Source organism: Diprion similis, chromosome 6, assembly GCF_021155765.1.
Source record: "Diprion similis isolate iyDipSimi1 chromosome 6, iyDipSimi1.1, whole genome shotgun sequence".
NCBI lineage: Eukaryota > Metazoa > Arthropoda > Insecta > Hymenoptera > Diprionidae > Diprion > Diprion similis.
The window spans coordinates 8,051,309-8,069,612 of record NC_060110.1 but is presented as its reverse complement, the minus strand read 5'-3'; the positions used below and the strand labels follow the sequence as shown (position 1 = coordinate 8,069,612).

At 41.5% G+C, this 18,304-nt stretch overlaps 2 protein-coding genes across 5 annotated transcripts; both read left to right on the top strand.

The window, feature by feature from the left end:
* The first annotated feature begins 338 nt into the window (after window positions 1-338).
* LOC124406735 (A-kinase anchor protein 17A-like) lies at window positions 339-5,589 on the top strand. 4 transcript variants are annotated; one of them, XM_046882296.1, is made up of 7 exons: window positions 339-922; window positions 1,883-2,511; window positions 2,795-2,943; window positions 3,277-3,484; window positions 3,588-3,776; window positions 3,874-3,994; window positions 4,472-5,589. In XM_046882296.1, exons 1-7 carry the CDS (start codon window positions 754-756, stop codon window positions 5,485-5,487), a joined length of 2,481 nt encoding a protein of 826 aa, XP_046738252.1. In that variant the 5' UTR covers window positions 339-753; the 3' UTR covers window positions 5,488-5,589. The 4 variants fall into 4 exon arrangements, with proteins under 4 accessions (XP_046738252.1, XP_046738253.1, XP_046738251.1 ...); XM_046882297.1 differs by having other exon boundaries at window positions 3,277-3,490; window positions 4,484-5,589; XM_046882295.1 differs by having other exon boundaries at window positions 3,277-3,490.
* A 6,861-nt stretch (window positions 5,590-12,450) lies between these two features.
* LOC124406483 lies at window positions 12,451-15,839 on the top strand. The gene is made up of 2 exons (XM_046881909.1): window positions 12,451-14,943; window positions 15,228-15,839. Exons 1-2 carry the CDS (start codon window positions 12,451-12,453, stop codon window positions 15,837-15,839), a joined length of 3,105 nt encoding a protein of 1,034 aa, XP_046737865.1.
* The last annotated feature ends 2,465 nt before the right edge of the window (window positions 15,840-18,304 follow it).

The window sequence follows — 18,304 nt, the reverse complement described above, 5'->3', positions numbered from 1 at the left end:
AGCTGCAGATACCTTCAATGCTGCCTTGATTGGCTTAGGCTGGAACTTCACGAGCAGCAAAAAGTAGCACCAGCAGCATCATTTCCCACCAACCAAGCATTCTGATTAGTTAACTAAGGTTAAGTTAGGTTAGTCAACCAATCAAAATGCTTGGATGGTGGGAAATGCCGCTGCTCTGCTACGTTCTGCTGGTCATGAAATTCCAGCCATGCCCACGGACTTACCGAAGGCATTGCTCCAAGTGGCGAAAATTAGCACTACGCATTGCTATTCTGTTTGAGTTGCTGCCCACCCTACGAGTTTCCTGACTTGTCTGTAAGACCGTGGGAGGGGAGTATTAAGTGTCTATACCCTGGTCCATACTAATTACTAGTTGAAGCAGGTCAAAAAAGTATTTTATGTATACAAATAGTTGTGAGAAGAAAAAAAAAAACGGTTCATCAGCAGAGGAAGATCCGGACAGATGATCGTCAGCCCGAAGATATTACGTTAATACCTGGCGTAGCAGTTGAAAAAACGTAGAACGATTACGACGATACGAGATGCCGCGCAACTCCAACACCCAACAACAACCTCTCCGCTGGCAGTTCCCGTTTGATTAGGATTATTTAACCGTATGAATTATTTAATGTAGTAATTTTAACTTCTGGTTTATCGCTATTTAGAACTTCGCTGTCTCGCCAATCCCGAATATCAGCTGTCCGCGAATCGTCCACCTGATTTTTCAATGTTAGGTTAGAAACTAGGTTAGATATGGACGAAAAAACGGCGAGGGAATCCCGCAGCGGAGAGGTTGTCAACGGGTTTCGGAGCTGCAGGGACCTGAGCGACGTCGTTCTGTTGTATGCGCCGCGAGGCCTGTATTTGAAACCAATTGCCAAAATTAATGTATCTGTTAATCTACCTCAACTGAAGATACCAGGTAAAATATCAATCGAGCTGCCGCGTAACGCTGATGTCGATAATAGTCGTGGTTCTTTTACAGTTATTAAATGCAACAATGTTGAATATTATTCGATCCATTTTTTCTGTCCCGATTCTCTTGAATCGCATGATATTTCATACTCGTGTTGGAGATATTGGTAGGTCTTTACCTAGAGAGTGGAATGATGGTGTTTCATTACAAAGCGAGAAGAAAAATGATACTTTGATACATCTATAATATCCTATAAGTGAATTCTGCATTACAATATTGCTCCAACTTTCTTGTATAGATGTTTCTATGCTGAATACAAAATTTTCATAACATTAAGTATGTGTTTGAGAAAAAAGTACCATTTGCAAAAGGAAAATTTTGCAACCAGACTTTGTTCCGCCGTTCAAAAGCCCATCAAAATAACATTTTTACGTAACTAGAGTTTTGATTGATCAGGCTTGATTGAAACCGCAGATTCTTACTTTTTCTAAGTTCTGATTATTAACAAATACACATCACATTTAACCTCAAGTTAAATGTTTAGTACATTTAATAACTAATTCACCTATGCTTCATTTAGGTTCCACGACTCTCATTATTAAAGTTTTTGATCAAGTTAAATCCAACAAAATCTCAGGCACAGTATTTTTTACCTTATCCGAGTTCCTCCTCAATCTCCCCAAAATTGTAATGTGATACAAATTATCGGTTAACAACAGAGAAGTACTCAGCATTGAAATACCTAAATCAGACAGTTGATCGGCTTGTGTAATGCTGAAAAACGATCAATTGTTGTTGGACAGTATAGCTATGTTTATTCTGTAGTGATAACTTTATACCCTAAAATGGTTAAAGCTTTTCAGCTCATCTAATTTTGTCCGTAGAAGCGAGAAATTTCTAGCCTCATACAAATAATCTCCCTAGAATTGGCAGGTCTTACAGCGCATTGGTATAAAATATAAACAGGCAAAACAATATCAACATGGGAGGTAATGGAGAAGATACGCGTCCTGGCGCGTCCGGACCAATTCTCATCACTGAAAGTAACGAAAAGTACATTGGAATTCGTAAGACTGGAAGGCGATCTGGAAGACAGATGCAGACTTCAGCAGGTTCTCGCCAGGCTAGATTCCCAGCGTTTAAATCTAGCCGGATTCCCAAATATCCTCAAAGTCCGGGCTGCAGAGGCCAAGGACGAGTTTCCAACCCGGCATTCATGGGACTCTTACTTCAGGGATGCCAAACACATGAACGAATTAAAACCTGGCGAAAGACCTGACACCATTCATATCACTGGCTTACCGGTCAAGTGGTTCTGCGAGGAGGGGGCTGAAATCCCCAGCGAGTCACTGGTCTCCAAAATATTCCGCAAATGGGGACCCCTTCGGAGGGTCGATGTCCCAGCTGCAGATCCATACAGATCAAGAATGAGGCTTGGCACAAATATACAAAAATTCAGTTTCGGCGATGGACTTTTCTTTGACGCTTATATTCAGTACGTTGAGTATATGGACTTTGTCAATGCTATGGATGCCCTCCGAGGGATGAAACTGTTGAAGAAGGAGCCACTCAAGTACCTTACAGCAACGATTAAAGTACGTGTCAAGCTTATTGGTACTTCTTATTCTTTCACTCATTTCAGAGGCTGTATTTTAATTAGCAGAGAATTCCAGATCGTTAGCAATTAAGAATATAGTTTTGGGAATAAATGAAAATCGAAACTTATGAATTGATTCTTGCATTTGACTATACATCAAGAACTGCATTACTTGGGACAGAGCCATAATAATTAGGGTCGTTCAAACATCGTCGCAAAGGTCAGATAGGATACAGCAAAATTACATTCTTATCTTGTTTATTCAATAAAATTTTGTTTAGGCTGATTTTGACAAAACGAAACACATGAATGACTCAAGCGTAGCTCATCGTGAGTTTGAAAGAAAGAGACTGACTGCACAGGACAGCATGGCTGCGGAAAAACTGCGCAAGAAGCAAGAAGCTATTGAATCACGCAAAGCAGAACAGAGGTCAGTAGAAACCATGACTGGATTATCAATTCTGAAATAAATGTATATTAAGCCTAGAACCTTGAACATGGGTCGTTTGTGTCCATGCCAAATCTTTCAGGGCTGAGTATTCCTAAATCCATGCAGGTACGGGGCTGCGACCCTGGCATAAAAGAAGCTTAGGGTAGAGTGAATATAAGCCCTGAACCCCGCCAGTTTGTCTCTGTTTTTCAATGCACGGTGGAGCAGCAACTTTACAGCGAACATAAATGATCCATTGTCAGGATTTACAGGCGCTGAAAACGACATGGTTCTAGGGTTAAAAGTTTACATTATTTTTCATGTGCGATACAGGAAGCAGGAAGAAGCGAACAGTACCGCGAAGCAGCTTAGGCGTCAGAAGAGAGAAGAAAAGCGTAAGCGAAAAGCTTTGACCATTATTCGAAAACAAGAAGAGGATAAGGTATCCATGAAAATTGCGAGAGAGGAACGGAAGCTGATAAAGGCTCAGAGGCAGCTGGAGAGCATAAGATTGCTTGACGAATTGTTTGATAGACTTAAGGTAGTGGTACTATTGTTATTATTGTCCAACATTTTTGAGACATGCTCCAAATTGCACTTGGCAATGTCAATTCAAATTTAATTGCAGTATTTGATATTATCAGGTGAAGGTTGAGCAGAAAGAAATTGAAATCAAGAAAACTGATACAGAGTCTAAAAAGGATGTGAAGAAATCAGAAAAGTTGGGCCAGGAAAAAACGTCGGAACACTCGGAATCTGATGAGGATAAAAAAAAAGATCGAAAGAATAAGAAATCTAAAAAAAGAAAGATCAAAAAGGACAAAAAGAAAAAGGTTTGCATTAGAAACAATTTTCTCATTATTCATGCAAAATAGGTGATTGAAAATTTTTCGAAATTTCTGAACCTCGTATTGACTTTAACACTTGCAGAAAAAACAAAAAAAGGACAAAAAATCTGCAACGGACGAAGACGCGGATTACTCGGATGACGGTGCAAGGAAAGTGAAGAGCGTGCTCACTAGTGGCATCGCCCTTCCATCATCCTCCTCAGGTATTGGTCAAATTTACATGAAATATTTTATTAGAGTTACTTAGTCGAGACAGCGTAGCCACTTTGTAGAAAAACCTGAAGAATATACGAACATATCAGGGAAGTTTATGCACATACTTGCAGTTGTTATTGGAAATTTCGCAAAGTATGAAGTACAATATGATCTCTAAATTTCTCAACTATTATCTGTACTGATCAATAATATTCATTAGATTATCAAAAATGTGAATATTCGTGCTTAAGAACTAAACTTGGTATTTATTAATACTTGTAACCTTCTGTGTTTTATTTATAGACTGTTCGATTCCAGCATTTTTTATAATATCGAAAAAGTGTAGTCTAATTCGATATGCCAAAGGAGGGAGTTCAGGAAACAGGGAAAATTTTGGGAATTTTCAAAACCAAATAGCATCCTGATCGGGAAATATAATATGTTTGCCCTAGTGTAACCATATCTCGCTCTATTAATGTCTGCAGGCCCGCTTCCAGTTGATACCGCAGGATCATATCCAGTGATGTACCCAAGCTTCGATCCAGCCTGGTACTGGAACGGGGCCGCATCGCCGTTATTCTTCCCGCCAATGATGCGGGGAATACCGAGAGGGCCACCAAGAGGACGTTTCCTGCGCGGAAGAGGTAGGGGCTTCACCCCGTGGCGTGGCCATTTCCGTCAGCCGCGTCCGTTCAATCCTCATGTCTACAACGATCAGTACTACAAATACTTTGCAAAGCTGACGGGGCACGATTACCACGATTTGGATTTGGAGAGCGATTGGGATCGCGACTCGAGGTCGAGATCCCAGAGTCGTAGGAGATCCAGGACTAGATCCTACTCCAGATCGCGGTCAAGAAGCAGGAGGCGGAGTCGTAGTCGAAGTAGAAACAGGAGCAGAAGCAGAAGCCGGACGAGAAGTAGAAGCAGGAGTAAAAGCAGAACTAGGAGTAGGAGCAGGGGGCGAGCCAGGAGCAGAAGCAGGAGCAAAAGTAGATCTCGTTCGGGACGAAGAGGTGGAGCGAGGACGAGGTCGGGATCGCGACGTTCAAGGTCACATTCGCGAACAAGGTCGAGGTCGAGGTCGCGAAAATTGAACAGGTCGAGAAGTAACTCGAGGACAAATTCCAGCAGACGAAAACGCAGGAGGAGATCTGGATCGCGAGTTATGATAACTCGGGCAAAATCTCGTAGTGTTTCGCCTAAACATAAATCTCGCAGTAGTTCGTGGTCGCTTCCAAGGACACCTAATCGCAGGAGCTGTTCTTGGTCAAAGGATATTGATAGTCAGCCGAAGGGTGGAGGGGGAAAAAAGAAGAAAGAGGGGGAGAGAGATAAGAGGAAGAAGAGCAGCACGGAGACGAGAAAAAAGGATGATCATCGCAATGAGACTGATAGAGATAAGAAAGTAAATGCGGAAAATGGGACTATTGAGAAGGTTGATAACGTTAATATAACGAATGCCGCTGTGCTTCAAACTGAGGCAATCACACCCGATTGATTAGGCGTTGTCGATACTTGACTGTGATGTGTTGACATACCGAAAGGCGAAGGGAGTAAGAAATTAGCATGTAATTAAGAAGTGGAGAGATGTTTCGGTAAACAAAAAAAAAGGTTGAAATTGCGAGCGTTACAATGGGGTTATTGAGGCGTACTGACGAGGAATATTCCAAAAGCTAACGCACAGAGTGTAGTGAGGAATTTTCCATAACTAGGGAAGTTTTTACTCAACATAATTTAAATATAGACTTAATTCTATATATCTTTGTATAACATTATACCTGAGTGTATATGTTGCCACACCGCTATTACATGACCTTTTCCCTTCTAAAATATATCAATTTTGTGTCAAGAATCCTGCAAAGGAGTTGGTTTGAATTATGATCTTTAGTATTATGAATGTCGTTATCTGGTTGTTTGATAGATGTCTATAGTCTATCCTTAAAAAATTGAAACGATCTGAACCAACTCTGCCATTCTGCAGGAGAACGCAGTTTTCCCTCCAAACAAAATATGTCTCGTAAAATAAAGTAGAAACTACATTTTTCAAAAGACTTGTGGTGCGTTCTCATGACATGATCCTAACAAAACAAGTGTCAATCGAAATCACATTCTATTCACAATCAGTTCTATTCATTCGGAAACTCTCTATCGTCGCAGTAAAGAAATGTTGTCGTTTTGTCAACAAACATAACCCCGTGATTTCAAAATTCTCGTTCTTGCATAAGCGAATGTCCATACAGTATGAAATAATGTAAAAGAAAAGCGTTTAGATGTTAGGATATTCGTTTAAATTAACAAGTTTCTATAAACAACATCTAAAATCAAATATCAAAATATATTTATAATAGTAATACAATTTATCAGTGAAATGTCTACTGCAAAAACATTTATTAAGGAGGATGGCTTCGGATTTGTACGGAGTTCCAATAGCGACGCAATAAATCGTGACTGTTACGAAATTGTCCGACGGTAAGTCGATCGAAATCTGAAAATTTTCGATCACATTCGTGCGGTTCTCAATTCAACCTATGTACAAAATATACCGGTGTAATGCGATTTTTAGGTATACAATGACCAATAAGGGGAATTCTTCGGTTCGATTGATTACCTGGGGTGCGACCCTACAGTCCGTAAGAGTGCCAAATGATGAGGGAATATTTGGGGACGTCGTCCTTGGATACGATACCATAGAAGGTAGATTCCCTGTTGTCACTATATATTTGTGAATATGTCTAGATTTTTCTGAAAACCCCTGCGGAATTCTCATTTTCTTTGAAATGCTCCAGTTTAAAATTAAATAAATTTTTGAATTTGAAATTTTGAACACACACTTCTAGGCCATCGTTTTAGAAAAATTGTTTATTTGAAAAACGCTAGACTCGACTGTATATCTATGTAGTTTTGCAGGAGAAATTGATTGCGCATTGTTCAAAGCCGCTATCATCAACGGGTCAAATAATATAGCCAAACAGCGGAAAAATTCCGGCGTATTTTTTGGTTCATTTGCGACACAAAAAAGAAAGGTCGTTTTTCGCGTAATTTCGCAGATTTTGTAAAATGTCAGAATCGATCCAGTCAGACGCTACATCGATGTTTTTTTTTTTTAAGAAAATGATTTCGCTTAGTCCTAATCAGCTACAATAAATCGCTGAAAAGTTAAGGCCGGTGTCCGGAGAAATGTTGTATTCGCTTAGCTATCGGTTCTTGGATGGTCATTATCATTTCCCCAGTTTCGTCGATTCCAATCAGCATTTTAGATCATCCGCTTTGAAGTTACAGCGCTCAAACGGCGAGACATAAATTTCTGCATTTCGGCCCGTCTTCCTACGTTGTTCGCCGCGTATTTTCTCAGATCCCATCATCATATTCATTATTAAAGAGCAGTTGTACCAGTTTATCGCGAAAAATCATCGATGCGGCGTAAAATGTCACAAATAATTATTTAATTAATAACAGTAGATCCCAATTTGATAGGCTGACTGAATTGAAATACTATACTTTTGTCGATACGAATATGGCGAGTGATTGCTGATTAACGGTAACAACAGGATACTTGAAGAACAGGTACTTTGGCAACATCATCGGGTGCCTGACCAATCACGTATCGTCGGATACTAATGCTGCCAAAGCCAACACTTGTGGATACGGATCAATCGACAATTGTACCAAGAGAGGCTTTCATGCTTTCGACGATGTCAACTGGGAGTCCTGCATAGTTGGTAAACAGGTGGTAGGTGATACTGATATTATTGAACAAGGCTTGAATATATCGATAATAATTGCATTACAATCTTCAGTCAACGTCTACATGCTTCTTCGGTTCGTAATCACCCTTCTGACATTCGATAAATTTGTTTCAATATTCTTTCGAAAGAACCTAAAAATTTAAGAAATCAAGGTACCTGAGAGTACGTCAGAGCTATTTGTCGCAAAACAAAAGTGTTCAATCAGTGATTAGGAATTTCTGTAAAGTCAACTACGAATTTTGAAAGTCGCCTACGTATAAGGGCAACCCAATCATCAATTCTGCACGAGACTACTGTAATGATGAAAGTTCGATTGCCAGTCCATAGGCGACATATTACTTCCAAAGTTCTCTCTCCACATTGGCATCCAAGAATTCAATGCAGGACCGAAAAACTAGTACTTTAGTAAACCATACTTTATTCGATTAAATTCCGTACAAGCGTTTGCTTTTATTTTCTCACACGCAAATCAATCCGCATTTTAAGCCATGTAAGCATTTGCTCTTATTTTGTCATACTTAAATCAATATAGCATAATAAATGACAATAAATTGGACTTTAGATGAAATGCGACTATCTTTTAATGGTGTTGCCACGTAGCACGACATGACTGAAACAATTAAACCGGCATTTCCGAACTCGTTAGGTAATGAGCAATCTGAGCTACGCGACCGTCGAAGGCTGGCGAGGTCACATGCTTACGCAGGTAAAGTTCGCCTGGACCGACGAGAATCAGCTCCACGTAAATATCCGGGCGAGTTCGACGGAGCCGACACCAGTGAACATCACCACCCGCTGCCTCTTCAATCTTGCTGGTCACGTGAGTTTACAAAGTGCCCGTACAGATCCGTGAGGTGTGTACCAGTAATACGCGTGACAACCTTACCGCATTCAAACCCCATGCAGGGCACCGGACCGAGTGAGTTGAGGAACCACGTCGTGACCGTGAACGCCGGGAGATGGACGTTCATGGATGTCAGGGACAAAATACCAACTGGAGCCATTCGATCGGTGGATTCGACGATCTACGATCTACGGTTTCCAACCCAGCTCACCAAGCAGAGACTACGCAGGGTACCCGGAGGTGGTTACGATCACAACCTCTGCGTCAACGCTCCGAGCTGTTGGTGCTACCGATATCACGCTAGGTACATGACATGATACTACTTCTTCTTTCTCCATTAAAATGGATGGTACACGGTATTTCGATGTTCTCACATCAGAGAATCTTCCGTCTTGTGATGCATTTTCCACCTACACCAATTCATCTGCAATGCAGTCGTAAAATTCTGGGACTTGAGACTCTTTAAGAAAAAATTGACAAATATGATCAAGAAATATGCCTTCGTGGATGTATACTCAGTTTTCCTTATACTAATTGATCGGAAGTTTTTGAAAATACTTTCTCTCGAATTTTGGACATTATTTTGTTCACACCTTTAAGCTTTCTTGCAAGGTTGTACTGGCTTCTCAGTTTCTTCAGAAATGAATTTTATACAAATAAAAACAAATAGTATATCCAAAAAATATCAATGCATTATCAGCTAAAAACTTGGCAAATAGAAAGGCTTTTAGAAATGATATTGATCAGGGTCCAGACGAATATCATATCTGATATTGTTACTAGATTACTGCATCCTGGTTCAGGGAGATTCATGGAAGTCTACTCGAATCAACCTGGACTACACATTTATACTGGCAACGATTTTCCGGAACCCGGACAACCCCTTTCGCTGGATATTAACGATTGCTGTTGGGGTGGATGCGGAGACCGGATGAATAGCAACGGAAGTTTGCTTGAGGTGAGACTTTAACAAATCTTAATGTAACACAGGACCCGTGATTTAACGAGTATAATGTGATTTACGTGGAACGGTACAATCAGAAGGTAGGGAAGCGGGAGAAAGAAACACCGGGTAAAGATGGGATCCTGTATCGCAGGCACGGAGGCCTTATGCTTTCACCCCAGAATTATCCGAACGCTGTGAACACTCCGGGATTTCCATCGTGCATCCTCTATCCGGGAAAAGTTTACGCCCACGACATGACCTACAAATTTGGGGTACTTCGTAAAATTTGAAACGTGACATATTGACAATGCATTGCCCGCTCAAAATTATGCCATACAATGTGCAATATATCTGTACCGTGATTATGTATGTACGTGAACTGAGCTGATTAAACCTAAATTAATCGCACAGCCACTGCTGTCGATATTTTATTTGTTTTGCGAGCTCATTCTTAATATTTATCGACGTATCAAACCTTCGAGGTTAATGTCGGAAAATTTTATAATTGAAAATGTCAAAGAGTTCGAAAAAAATACGGAGTGATACTGTAACTAGAAATGGTCAAGCTGAAAAAGAACCTACGATTCCTTGGTCCGAGTGGAGCGATGCGGAATTGAACGCGGAAAAGTGGGATATTCCTAAGAGTAAGTGTGAATTATCATCGCATTATCAAAAACATAACCATTTGTCGTAATAAAAATTGTCTATGCAAAACAACTAATGAAGTCAAGGAAACCTACTGCCTATACGACAGTAAAGAAACCTTTTTCCTGTTATACTCTTTCACGGAATTTCTACCATCTCAGATGGTACCGATGGGTACTTCACGGACCCTGAACCAAACTTGATGCCACCGTCTTTACAGAAGATTTCAGAATGGAGGAGAGGATCTGCGATCGAAAATTTGTCGGTTAGAATTTTATCTAGTGATTTTGCTAGCAGGAAAATACTTGACTTGGATGAAACCTGTTTTTCTGAATTTCCGTTGTGAATTTTAGTTCGAAAATATAGTTATTCAGACTTATATTTTTTGTTTGTTCGGAATGAACTCTATTCCTGAGTATTCTTTTTTTTAAGGATAACCCGGTAGTCTTTGTTCCGAGGAACGCGTATCCAGACTTCGTTAAGAACAACGAGCACATTCTGCATAGCGAGGCAGGTATAACGTAGTTATGTGTTCTTGCAAAATAACATCATATAATAAATGGTATATCCCTAGCGTGTCACACGTGTCACTCATTGTGTGGCCACAGCTATTTCTCTTTTATTTTAAATAGTTTGTCAGATGGTTTGTATCGACGATGATCAGTCTTCAGTATATTGGGCGTGACGGTCTTATAGTCGAAGGAGAATCTGCAAATTTCACTTGGCTCGGTGCATCTCTTCCTTGGCAAGGCTGGCTACACGTATATTCTATGAACAAAGCTGGCAAAGGCACGCCGCGACATCAACCAGTGGTCAATCCAAACGGTAAACGTGCCCATAGAATTTTGGTTCCAAGGCGTTATCACAATGTCTCATATCCTACATTATACCCACTGGAATTACCATCGCGATTTAGCACACATATGTAATAACATAGCATAGGGATGATAATGCAATTTAAAAGCCAGGCAAATATGTGGTACGTTTGTTCTTCATGGGTTTCTGGCGGCGATTCGTTGTCGACGACATGGTTCCGGTGGATAAAGATGGTCGACCGCTTTTACCACGCACTGAGAATGACTATGAGCTGTGGCCGATGCTCGTGGCGAAAGCTTTGATGAAGCTAGCCTCGCTCTCCTGGACCAACCAGAGAGAGATTAATGACTTCTATCCAATTTCGTGTTTCACGGGTCAGTATCATCTGCATCATTATGTTATACGTCGATACGCTCATGCAATCAACTTACCCACCATGCATGGACGAGTGAGAAATTCTGGTAAATCCAACAGGATGGGTCTGCCTCTCATTGGTCTCCAAGTCTCTTTCCCCAAATGACAAATGGGACCTTCTGATCAGGTATGTCATTGACATCAAGCAGCCTGAGAAGGAAGAAGGCGATTTGGATGTTCCGCCAAATAAAAGGTCGAAGAATTCTTCCATTCCCCGTGTCATGGTTTTTGCAAAGCTTGCCGACACCGAGGAATTCGGGACCGAAGATGTGAACAATATCACACCATGCCGGAGTCACCCTGTATACTTTGACAAATTTCGGGGTACTAGTGTAAATGTGAGCTGAATGAGTTAAACCATCGCACAGTGGGCCAACGGTCTGATAAACGGGACTAAAAATAAATACACAATTTCTTCTCATGGAAATAGTGAGACTAGAAAAGTGAATAGTTAGTAAGAAAGTTTGAAAAAATCAGAATATATTCGTTTATTGTAGTTTCTATTAACGTTTTCACGTTGCTTTGTCAAGTTTTTTTGCCGGTTACGGCTGAATTTAGTTTAGATTACCAGGTTTCATTGGCTTGAGTTGCTCATTTTTGCTATTCCCTATTATACAACAATATTCATATCCGTTAATATGTTCAGTATAACTGTTTATCCAAGACTCAAAGAAGATAATTTGAAAAATATATTTATCTTCACAACTGTAATTATGATCGTGATTATACTTATATCAAGACTACCATAATCTTACGTTTTGAATCTTCATCATCATGCTTGTACTCATGGATCATAGATTCCTAGAATATATGTATTAATGATGATCGAATTATATTTCAATTAGTGATTACTGGTCCACTGTGCGTTGATGCAACCACGTGAACTGATCCGTCACTTTATTCCACGCCAATTGGTAGATGTCATCTCCACGAATGAGGTGGAAGCTGCATCGGTGGTTCGATTGGGCCTCGAGACACGGTGTGTCCCTTTCGGAAAAATATCCGGGTTCGGTGGTACGTTCATTGAAATTTATCGACATTCTCACGCGGATGAGCAAGACAAACGAGAGTGATGAAAACGCCGAAAAGGCATCAGAGAGAAACAAAGTACCAGGAGCCACTATCTATCCATTACCAGACATCGGCATGTGGACTGAATTCGAAAAAATAGCACCTTACCTTGAGGAGATCCATATGTTCTTCAAACCTACGGACTTTGAATACCATGCTCGGGTCTCTAACTTATTGCCGATGGTCACGGATGGTAGACATGTCGAAGGAGGTGGTGCTAAGGGTAAATCTCAACCCGGAGGAGGCAGAGATGGTAAAAAGATGACTACAGCATCAAGCATTGCGGTTGCACCGGCTTTCCTAAGTTCTTTGAAATGGCAGGAGAAGATAATGACCGGTAAAAACGGTCCCTTATACATGCTGATCGATTCTTTGGAGACGAAATTCGTTCTCATTGATTTCCACTGGATGCCCAAGCCGCACCTTACGGCATCAGAATTGCCCGATAGACGAGGCGTCTCCAATCCCTCGTATTTGACCGTTGAGAAGTATAGCTTTTTCGAAAGGTCGAATGACCACGAACCTGCAGTTGCGTCGATTCAAACGTTTTCCTCTGGTGCAACGATCTTTGAAGCCGAACCCGGGAGACATCTTTACCGCATATTTTTAGACGCCGAATGTTCCTACTTCATCAGAATCTTATCAGACACTATTTTCCACCTTGGTGATCGGTTTAGGGTACAGGAGCTGATGTCCTTCGAGTCAGACAGATTTGAGGCCATTGCGAATGACATCAGCAGCAAAATGAGCGTGGCTCTTCAAGCATTTGGTAAGCCGGAATATGTTGATCACCTTCTAGTCTTGTACAAGAGCTACATGCCGAGTGACGTTGACCTGCTCGAGTCAAACTTGAATAAACAAGTGAGGTCGAGTATACACGAAACGTTTCTCAGAGAATTGGGAATACTGGTTCAAGACTCGTTTCCAACCGTAACCGATAGTGCCATGATTTGTCGAGCACTGAGAGTGTTCTTCATGAATCCAGAAATCGGTATTGTTATAGGAAATTCAAAAGAACAGTATCGGTCAAACGAAGAGGAATGCGATGACGAGGGCGCTGAATTAACGTTTTACGACAGAGCGGTCGTCAGAATACAATCTTTCTTCAAGATGGTGCTGATCAGAATATACAAAAGCATGCACTTTTCATCGCACAATAAGCACTCAGAAATTGCACAAAGCCTGCGAAAAGTGGTCGAGTTGTTTGACTACTCGAAACGTGAGTCAGCCGCCCGTTTACTGGTACGTAAAGTAATCTCGAGCCTCCCAGCCGAAATGAGGACTCTCTTATACCCTTGCAACAAGGACCTCAGCCACGTGTTGAACATCGACGAGTGTCGAGGCGTCTTGCGAAACGTTCAACCAAACCAGTGGGTCCCGATTCTGAGGTTTGTTGTCAACGTGCCAAAACCGGGTGATCGAGTCTTTGCAGCCATGGACCTCGTTACAAGTTTACCAAGATACTTACTCAGGGTTGTGAATAATGAGACGCAACGCGAGATCGTGAGGATCGGGAGCACCGTAGCCACAGCTCATTACCCGTATGTCAAAAGCGGATACACTGTCATCGGTTACGGTTGGAGTGGTGGAAACTGGTTCAAGGAACTCAATTGGCACTTCCGTGTTGCGACCATCAAGGGTGAGCCAATGTTCGGCTCGGCGGTCAGCAAGGGGATGAAACCACCAAGTCTCCTGGTCCAGGAATTGTCTAACATCTATGTGCCAAACGTTGGAGATATAATCGGAAAATGGATCGTCAAAGTCGGTACTGACTCACTAATCTCATTCAGACTTTCAACGTCGTACAGTCTTGTTGAAAGCGTTCTAAAAGTCTTCGACAGGGACGACAGAATATTGTACGAGGCAACTGGTGGCTCTGTTCTCATTTTACCATCCGTGCTGCTTTCTCATGTCGAAAACCGAGAGAGTTCCGATGGTAGCATCCTGCAGCTCTCGCACTCGGAAGAAGGTGGAGATACCACGAGGACACGGGGTCGTTCGAAATCGCTCAGTCTTCATTCCGCTAAGGACGTTGACGAAGGTCCAACTGAGTACTATGTTCGCGCTTACGTTACAAATAATTCCTGGCCGTTGAAACCGTCCGAGTGGGTTGTTGCGAATGAAGTCAAGGCTAGAGGGACCGTTTATGATCCACGATATGGCAGAACCTCCACATCCTCTGTACTGAAACGTGGAACCAGGAACCGGGCGTCGGCGTCGGAACGGGGATCTGGAGACAGATTTGAAACTGGCGTGACCATGGACGGTTCTTCATCTGTGATGCTGCAGCATCCATCGTGTAAGCTACAAGTCCTAACCGACGCTGGAACAAAAATTCAGGTAGTGGTTAAAAAAAAAAAAAATAGTAAATATAGGGACGACATGATAGTATGTATTAGGTACTACTTGGTGGGCTACAATTCTGATTTTGTTGCTCTGATTCTTCCACTAATAAACGAGGATAGTTTTGGGGTTTGGAACAAGTAAGAACCGTTACAGAGAGTGAGAAAAACTAGGTCCAATTTTGTTGCTCACTTATTGCTAATTATTTAGCTACGAAAGTGCGTAAATGTATTTTAGCTTTGATGGGAGAAAAGTTTGAAAGTATTGTGAATTTTAATTATTGTAGCTTCGGACGATCGAAATTTCTTTTTAATTTAATATCAGCGGGCCACAGTGTTGCCAACATGATTTGAGGAAAAACAAATGTCCGTACCATGAATCAAATTCACTACTCTGGAAGAAATATTTTATAGGTAGAGCAAGACAAGCGGCGAGAAACTGAGATTACAGTGATGAAGAGGTCATGGGAAGAATCAGAGCCAGGTCGTTTGCAGCGAGGTCGTTCGCTGCGGGAATCATTCCTGGAAGCGAACTGCGTGGATTTAACGTTATCATCTGGATCAGAAATGCTGGACTCCGGTTCATCCGGGGATGAAGAAGGACTTTTATCGAATCTGGCAGCCGAAGAGACCCGAACCCTGAAACCGCCACCAAATCCTTCGCGGATTCTTCCGCCCTGGAACATTACGGCATACGTATCAAAGGACGAGGAAGAGGAGGATCGATGGGTGAAAACTGAGGATGATGAAGAGGTCCTGAGGAATCAGCGCGCCATTTACTCCCTCGACTTCGATCAGGCGAGAGCCTGTCGCGTCGAGGAAGACGCGGAAATGATTCGAGAGCAGCGACGCCGCTATTCCGAACTCTTTAATTCTTACGCGAGGAAAGTCGAGGAGTATAAGAGCCTCGGGGATGTTGCGACCGAGATGAGAAAGTTTTATATATCTGAGATGAAACCCGCGTCCCCAAATCGAGTCGGTAAGAACACCGAGGATACGAGTAGGAAGAAAAAGAAGGTAAAGTAACCGCTGCTGGTTGGCCGCTTAGTCGTTTCCTCACAGTTTGTTGCATGACAATGTTACCACAAGTTTTCCATTCACGAGTTGTCGATAAATTGATTTTAATACAATGGTTGTTCAAAATCCAAACGAGGCTGCATTGGTGTATTCCCATCTAATACAAGGATAAAATTGTGTCTGAATATTTTTGAGGAGTTTTTAAATCATTACTACCCCAAGAAAAAAAAAAGAACAACAACAACAAAAAAAAAACACTTCAGACACAACCTATTCTTAAGCACACATTCGCCACAGCGACAAGATGACGGGGCGAATCGTGGCGATTGAATTGAAATATGTCGAGACTCACCTCTGCCTGTGACGAATCTGGTATTGGATAAAAATAGACTCGTATTATACACCTTTTGGAGTATACCTGAGTTATTTTTTTCCAACTAGCATGTCTGAGCATCGGAATTGACGGGAGTGTAGGCGGTGCGAATACCAGTAGCGAATGATCAATGTCCAAATGCCATAGACTGTCGACTGAATACTGGTACGAGGAGAGCGTACGCAAGTACATACATACTCTGTAGGCAGGCATGTACTCGGAGCGTTGACGTTAATATGGGATATACAGTAATTTATACAGCAATAGTTTATCCAACCGCAGGGTTTTTATCGGAAACTGAAGGCGAGCGATAGGTGCGTAATTATCAAAATTATTGAAACAAGGGGCAATAAATATGCGAGTCGTGGCCGAGAGGGTGGAACAAAAGAAGTCTCTTATCGTACGGTTGCGAACGACAGTGAAAACAACTGCAGTTGGCGATTGGTGTATTAAGCATTGTATCCACGCATGCAGCTGAACGAGATAAGTAAACGACCGGAGACAGTACCTTTAGAACACGACTAACCGCAGAGAAAATTCTAGTTGTGATTGCTAGATAGTTTTTGACCGCTTTTACATTTTTCACTATAATCGTAAAATATAATTCTTGAAAAAAAATGAAAATTACTTTTGTAATCGTAATCGGATAAAATATATTCCGTGTAACTATTCTTCTGGATTATGGTCACTCGTACTAAATTATTTTGCAAGAATTGTCAGAATTTGAAAATATATTATTGACAACTAAAATTACATTATACAATTACCAGTTAGTTACTAGTATAAAATTTTCTTCTAATTTAAAGAAAATTGAAACCGTTTTTGTAACCATCCTTATTCTACTAGAATTTTCTATAGTAACTAGAACTTTAATGAAATTGTTCCTGATGTACGACTATGAAACGATCTCGGTGGCTTGCGATACGTGTATGCTATCGGCGATGTACGGGAGCGGATTTAATGTAGGTTGAATACACACGGGCTCGTTTAAATTTATTATTCCGCGCCCGGGCTCGGCTGTACGCCATATACAATACAGCCATACCCACACTTGCCTCTTTTCCAGCTGAGGTCCCCGCTCGCACCGCCAAACGGCAAAGTATAAATTATTATCGGCGCCGTGTTATGACAATTACGTAATCTCAAAGATATCGTCACACGGAGCCGCCGCGACTGCCATGCCGCCAAGCTGCCATCGTCAAACTCTGCAAGCGATACACTTCAGTCGACCTATTCAAATAACAAATATCGATAAACGACACAGCCTTTTTTCATATATTCAGAAATGAATTGAAGTCTCGGTAATTTTTAGATATTTTTTTAAAACTTCACTGACATAATTATTTTGGTTTCAATTTTTGATGTTCTGTTTTCGAGTCGCATTATTTGCATCGCCGCAAAAATGTTTGTCTGATTATGTTATACCACTCTCAATTTACTAGGGCTATGTACAACCATGAGATTATCATGATCAATCAACATGAGGTAGAGACTTTTTACAACCAGATTTAGATGGGAAGTCTACACCGAGCAATTGACGCTGTTGACTCGAATATCCTTCAATTCAATAACTCCTGAACACAAATTTGTCAACGATTAATTAATGTTTATTCTAAATTCTCTGGGTTAACCGTACAGAAACGTGGCTAAAAGTCATCAAACTAACATTTGAAACCACATAAAAATACTTACACGTCTCCATCAGTTTGCTAATTTTTATGTTAACGATCGTACACACTTTTCGGATGTTCGTCGCGTCGAAACGGTTTCTCCGTCTGCGTTATAGACGTAAAAAGCATAGGGAGACCGAGAAAGCGAGAAAGGGAGAGAAGCTGGGATAGAACCCATACATTATACATGCATACCTGCACATACAATTATAACATCTTGCCCTTTGGAGGCAAGGTCGAACGCCTCTGGCTCCACATGCACCAGGGCATGAGTACGGCACATACGCTTGTTTGGAAGCTTTGTCCTGCGACGGAGTCGCGGAGAGGTCGCCAACGTCGGGAATTACGAATCGAGACGGCAGGTGGTCGAACGTGCCGAGTTGAGGGTATATCATACGGATGGAACACAGTTCTGGTTATCACGAATAATG

Bases quoted from the DNA above. Each gene is read 5' to 3' on its own strand.
- LOC124406735 (XM_046882295.1), top strand. From the start codon at position 754: ATGGACGAAAAAACGGCGAGGGAATCCCGCAGCGGAGAGGTTGTCAAC. The intron at 2,944-3,276 runs GTCAGTAGAAAC...TGTGCGATACAG, and splicing joins TCACGCAAAGCAGAACAGAG to GAAGCAGGAAGAAGCGAACA. The intron at 3,995-4,471 runs GTATTGGTCAAA...TAATGTCTGCAG, and splicing joins CCTTCCATCATCCTCCTCAG to GCCCGCTTCCAGTTGATACC.
- LOC124406483 (XM_046881909.1), top strand. From the start codon at position 12,451: ATGAGCAAGACAAACGAGAGTGATGAAAACGCCGAAAAGGCATCAGAG. The intron at 14,944-15,227 runs GTTTGGAACAAG...AATATTTTATAG, and splicing joins TAAACGAGGATAGTTTTGGG to GTAGAGCAAGACAAGCGGCG.